The sequence below is a fragment of the Diadema setosum genome, chromosome 9 (genome assembly GCF_964275005.1).
Source record: "Diadema setosum chromosome 9, eeDiaSeto1, whole genome shotgun sequence".
Classification (NCBI taxonomy): Eukaryota; Metazoa; Echinodermata; class Echinoidea; order Diadematoida; family Diadematidae; genus Diadema; species Diadema setosum.
The window spans coordinates 225,965-232,386 of record NC_092693.1 but is presented as its reverse complement, the minus strand read 5'-3'; the positions used below and the strand labels follow the sequence as shown (position 1 = coordinate 232,386).

The 6,422-nt window shown below is 38.2% G+C and overlaps 1 protein-coding gene across 1 annotated transcript; it reads left to right on the top strand.

Annotated features, from left to right (window-relative positions):
- Positions 1 to 3,018: 3,018 nt before the first annotated feature.
- On the top strand, positions 3,019 to 6,054 carry LOC140232493 (neurocalcin homolog). The gene is made up of 3 exons (XM_072312587.1): positions 3,019 to 3,130; positions 4,752 to 5,020; positions 5,875 to 6,054. The coding sequence occupies exons 1-3, from the start codon at positions 3,019 to 3,021 to the stop codon at positions 6,052 to 6,054; spliced, it is 561 nt and encodes a 186-aa protein (XP_072168688.1).
- Positions 6,055 to 6,422: the final 368 nt, after the last annotated feature.

Genomic DNA, 6,422 nt, shown 5'->3' with positions numbered 1-6,422 from the left:
TATATATATATATATATATATATATACACCGTGACATACATACATTTTTTTTTTCGGCAAGGAATGACCTCAGATCATGACATTCTGGTGTTTTGGCTGCTCCTTGATCTCTCACGCCAAAGACACATTTTAGGCACTTCAAAGAATGACGCCGTAGCAGGAGAATGGAGTTACATGATTCGACAGGCTGTATCTACGGTAGCAAGTACCTCCATACGTGGTACAACCAACCTTCCATTCTTTGATCACATTGTATCTTGGATAGTTTCAGCAAAGAGGTGGAAAAGTTCATTCCTGCCTAGCTGCTCCCTGCAAGGTTTTACTTTGCTTCCAATGGCCATGATAGGCCTACTGTCAGCTGACTGTAAAAATGGTTGTTAACGCTGCTCCCCAGCTTTGAACTCAAGTCATCAATGTTCACCACCTTCAGTTTTCAGTAGACACAGACTAACACACACACCACACACGCGTGTGTGTTTGCGTGTGTGTTTGCGTGTGTGTGCGTGTGTGTGTGTGTGTGTGTGTGAACTGAATTTTAAGTCCACTGGTAAAAATCACAACACAGGATCATGTACAGAGCCTAGTATCATTATCAAATCGATCATTTGGAGTAATAATTCGAAATTGAAATAAATGCTAATTGTATATAGCGATCTATGCAGTCATAATAGGCCTACATGCTATTCATATGTCCTCATAGTGATTTTGGGGAAATCCCTTTTCCACTGCAGCATTATACGCTTGACAAAACACATTGTTTTGAATTGAGGGCTGAAGTTGCCAGTACGCCTATGACGAATGAATTATACGGAAGTGCATCGTATGTGTGAAAACAGACAAAAAGAAAGAAATGACTAGACAAGCAGATGAGAAAAAATGGGTTAGTATAGAGAGAAATAGATGATGTTGACAGAAACATCATTATTTATTTTGATGTCCCTGTATGTGCACTGGACTTATACTGTCACTGCCTGGTATCTCCTATGGCGACCGGGGATGACATGTCATAGCGCTTTGCATCCAGTGGAAAAGGCGCTCTATAAATGTCTACTACATGTATTGTTATTATTAAACACAAAGGCGGACAAAGGGGGAGGGAGAGAGAGAGAGAGAGAGAGGAGGGTATGGAGGTGGGTTAAACACACTGTACTACCAAGTAGCGTACTACAAACCGGGACTAAATAGGAGGGGCTCTGCGTCTTGTAAAGGCTTCGATTGGTAGCGAAAAATCTTACGATAATATAATGCAATCACGCTTGGCATGAATGTTATGCAGCAGCAGCGTGATGCTACAAGAGCCTGCGGTTCGTCCATTGATAGTGCAGAACATCATTAATAAATCCAGGCAGGGTGGCGACGACACCTCAAACCACTTTTAACAGCGAGATTCAACATTTTAAACTCGCTTTAGAAAGAAAGTGAGCTAGATCTGTTCAAATACCAGGTAAGCCATCAAGTCTCTTCTTAGCTAAAATAAACCAGCACAATTTGCCTTTTAGACTTCAGGCTATGGTATTAATATACGGAGAGAGAAGTTACCATGTATTTTATTCCGAGTTCTGTTTGAATATGAAGTCTGACGATTCCAAAGTCCGCTTCAGAGTTCAGAGCTTGTTTCCAGAGCGTAGGATTTATATGTCGTGGATTGAATCACGGCATTAACGTGCTGACACGGCGTGAATACCGTTCAGAATCATTGACCACTGCATTTGACCATGGAGGTATAGCTCTGTACCTCCATGACTGGACACTGACAACGATTACATTCGGTCGTGTTATAGGTGTTTATGAGACGTGATAACGTCACTGGAGTAATCACTGTTTTTATCACACAAACTCGAGGAAAAAAAGCTACGCTGTATACCGGTGTCTAATTGTGGTTTGTACGGAAAAGATATAAACAAACATCCTGCCATGTTTTCAGTTATCGAGGATCCGGATGGAAATTTACAATGTTTAATTAGTCTGGAAGATATAAGTCAAATAAAGGTACCACCGTCATAGTCAGGATTTGATAGGGGGAGGGGTTGAGGGGGTGGGGATGTCCCCCCCCCCCTCTCGTAGTGAGAACTTTTTGTATTTTGATGTTGTAAACGGTGCAAAGCAAAGCAGAATTTTGATGTAGATGATTAAACAATTTGCCTATGAAAAGGATGTCATTAAAAATGTCTTGTATTCATTCTTACAATGAATATCATGGACACTGTTAAGCAATCAAATATAAAAAACATGAACACGATGGTGTAATCTAGGAGGGGGTGTTCCTCCTCCCACATGAGGGTGATTTTGCATTTTGCATTTTCCACAAGGATTTGGGTTGGAACTAATTGAGAGGTGTTAGTAGACACCTTTATGAACACAATGGTGAAGAAAGCTATTGGTAAGCAATTTTTTCACAGATCGTCCAGAGATTTTCTAAAATGCCCTAGGAAAGGGTTAATTAAAAGAGGATATTCCCCTTGTACATGAGGGAACTCTTTTGGGAGTTTTTTGAATTGAAGTGTCGTGACATGTCTTGTACACCCAGTATTATTCTGATTTTTTTTTTTTTTTTTTGGTTTTTTTGTCAATCTGAAAAGTGAACTTAGGCTATGGAAAGCTGCATATAAGGCTTTGGAAAGAAATACAGAGGGGGAGGGTGTGGGAGGGGGTATCCCCCTCACAAGCAAGAGAGATTTCGCTTTTTCAGAAGTGAAATTCAAAAATCTGGTGCACACTTTGGGTGAAATATTTTGACGATATAATCTTACTTAAGAAAATGTTGAAAGGGAGCGGCGTTACATGCATAATTATGGTATACACGCAACTTTATTTTCCTTTTTTTTTTCTTCCATTCTTTTTTTTGGGGGGGGGTCGCCCCTCCCCCCCCCCCCTTCCTCCTTGGCTGCGCCGGTGAAAGACACTGAAATCAGTAGCCATGCACGAACACCAATGGGTGTTAGGCTATTGCTGTGTTTACTGTTTTTGTTTAACCATAGTTGCTGAGGAAAGGATTGATCAAGGTGTACGTTAGGAAGGATGGGGAACAAAGGCGGCAAGGAACTCAAGCCAGAGACTATTTCTGACCTCAAGAAACAAACAGCCTTCACAGAGGAGGAATTACAGCAGTGGTATGCCGACTTCAGGCACGGTATGGTATTGTGATGTGTCCATATAGTTGGTTTATAAACATGGTATAAGAGTTCCAGGAGATGAAAGATGGATTTTTGTTGTTGTTGTTGTTGTGAAGCCGATATACCTATAAAGACTCTTCAAGTCCCTAACTTTGTGGAAATTCATGTCTGTACCATGCATCGTTTAAGCATTTGTCTTTTCCATTGTAGTCATTGTTACTGTCAAATCATACAAAGCCATTGTAATTTCTCATGAATGGCTCTTTTGTTTTCTACTTTCCTCACTTGATATGTGTGTAGCCTCACTTTTAGTAATATTTTACAACAGAACTAACATTGATAATTTGTTGCATAACAAAGATCTGTTTTAGTTCTCTTTCTCTCTGTAAACAAGTAAGTATATACAATGTATGTATGTATATGTATATATATATATATATATCTATAATATATATATATATATATATATATCTATAATATATATATATATATATATATATATATATATATATATATGATTTATATATATATATATATCACCTTTTCACACGGATATTCAGATTTTCAATATATTGATTGAACACTATAATATCATTATTCGTCTCAAAACACCTGAGATTATGTCCACCTCATCAACCAATGATAACGCCTCCCAAAATTCCTACTGAAATCTGGAGAAATTTTCAACTTCGTTGCGCTAGGATTTTCTTTTTCTTTTCAGAGATCATGAATGCATTCGTAACAAATTGCAAAGCAAGATATAAATCAATCAAAATTATAGTAAAAGCACTCCGAAAAAAATCAGAAAATACAAAACTATGAACTCAATTGACATCAAACTGTTGTCAAAAGAATCATTGAACAAGATCATTAAATGCTAACGTGCAAGAACAGATTATTTGCATTGAGCTCTTTCTCCATATTTCAGCCAAGTCTGATGAAAACACCAAAATTTACAAACATTAGCACATGCGCATTTTGTACCCTTTCAAAAGGTACTCTACACTCCCATAAGAGTAGATACAGTAATCTCTGTTTAGCTATTTCCAAGTAGGACCTATATGCCCTCATGCATGTATACGTGTGGGTCTATGCAGAGGAGTGCACGCCTATTTGCTATAGGTTTTCATGTGCATTTGTTTGTGATTATTTCGTTTCACTTCGTTAATTCATTAACATAAGCACGGCAACAAGATTCAGCCAAAGGCTGTTTTCAACAAGTCCATGTGTCTATACACCAGATATACCGGATACCTATACCGGATGTGGTATGCTTGTTAGATGAATTGAGTATACTTGTACCAATTAATGCATAGCCGCTGCTTCCTTTTTACTGCAATTTACAGCTGGACAGTTCTTAACCGGAAACGTTTAATTCATATATGACCAGAAATTTACAAATAAATGACCATCACATCGACTCAATTTTTATCAAGTTACCAGAGAAAAGCAAAGAGAAAAAACTCACAACCTCTAAAAAGAAATCAGTTCTGTTTTTTTTTTTTTCTCGAATTGTGACAGATTGCTTCCATATCATGGTTTTGTTCACTTTTCTTGCAGTTTTTGCTTATTTTTTTTTTTCCATTATGCATTCTTATCGCATGTTTTCCATCTGATGATATTTTGCTCCCCAAACAGATTGTCCAAAAGGAAACCTAACCACGGAAGACTTTGCAGTTGTCTACAGAAGGTATTTCCCCTCCGGTGACCCAACGAAATTTACCGATCATGTCTTTCGTACATTCGACACCAATCGTGACGGTACAATCAGCTTCCGAGAGTTTATGTGCGGCATAAGTGTGTTGGCCAGAGGCTCTCTGGACGACAAACTACGGTGGATATTTCAAATATACGACCTGGACGGCAATGGGTTCATATCCAAACTAGAAATGCTAGAAATCCTTCAGGTAAGTTGAATGTATAACGTGGGTTCAATTCCAGCCTCACACGATTGATCGTAATGGTTCATAATGTGTCGCTTTCGTACAGTGATATAGCGCAGGTATGTTATTGATAAAAAGGTAAATGACCGAGAGAGAGAGAGAGAGAGAGAGAGGGGGGGGGGGGGGAAGCTGCGGAGCTGCATTCCCCCATCCCTACATTTTTCTTTTAAAAAGAACAAAAACAAATGAACAAACAAACAGGAAACAAACAAACACCCACACAAACACCTATGACTTTCGAGGGTACTGCCTCTTCTTGGAATACATGCTGTGTTAAAAAAAAAAAAAGAAAACAAACAAAATTAACACTCGTTTCATATTTCTATACGACACAACTGAACAAGTACCACCTGGCATGAGAATACCCTTGACCAAACTGACCACTACCCTCTATACACACCAACTAAAAAAAGTTCCGCGGCCCCTTTACTTCATGAATCTAAAAATGAAAAAAAAGTTCGTTATTCCGAATGTTCGTTTATGCGAAAATGAAAAGAAAGTGACCTCAAGGATCACTCCAAAATCTTCGAGAGATCCCTGAGGTCACTCTAAAATTAGTGAAAATTAACATTTTCACTCAAAATTTACTCCAATTTCACTCGAAACTCACTCTTTTCTGTTATTCAGTCCTTCAAGAGAGAACATTTTCACTCTTCTTCTTCTTTTTTTTTTAGACTATTAGAGTTACATCAATACCACCTTCTACTTTAAGATAATTGCGCCGAAATCAGAAAAGGTAGGAAACGGCAGCATTCACAACTGCTTCTACGCCAGTGTGGATAAAACGATTGCAATCCTTTCACTCGTGTTTGTTCTAGGGTATGTACAAGATGATGGGAGAAATGTGTGATTCGTTGCCATACGATGAGGCCACGCCCCAAAGCAAGACTGACAAGATCTTCCGACAGGTTGACAGGAATTTTGACGGTCTCTTGTCACTGGATGAATTTCTGTATGCAGCGAAGCATGACTCGGCCATTACCACAGTCTTGCAATAACAAAAGAAGGTTTCGGTCATCACAACAACTTTATAGAATGGATTTTTGTCAATGCATTTATTTATTATTCACCCTTTGCATGGATATTCCTGATCAAAAGATATTATATCCTTCGAAGGCTGGAAATGAATGAGAACCAAGGGACGGACCCAGTGGAAACCGTTGTCATAGCTTTTCTTCTTGTTTTTTTTTTTCATGTCACCCCTTATTATTGTACATGATTAAGAAATATTCATCAAAATTGTTATTGTTGCAGATTACAATTAACACTGAATAGAGATGCCAAACATGTAGTTGTTTATTTGTTGTAGTTTTAATAATAAATAACTTTGATAAGTTCATTGACTTATCAAAGGCTTTTGATACTC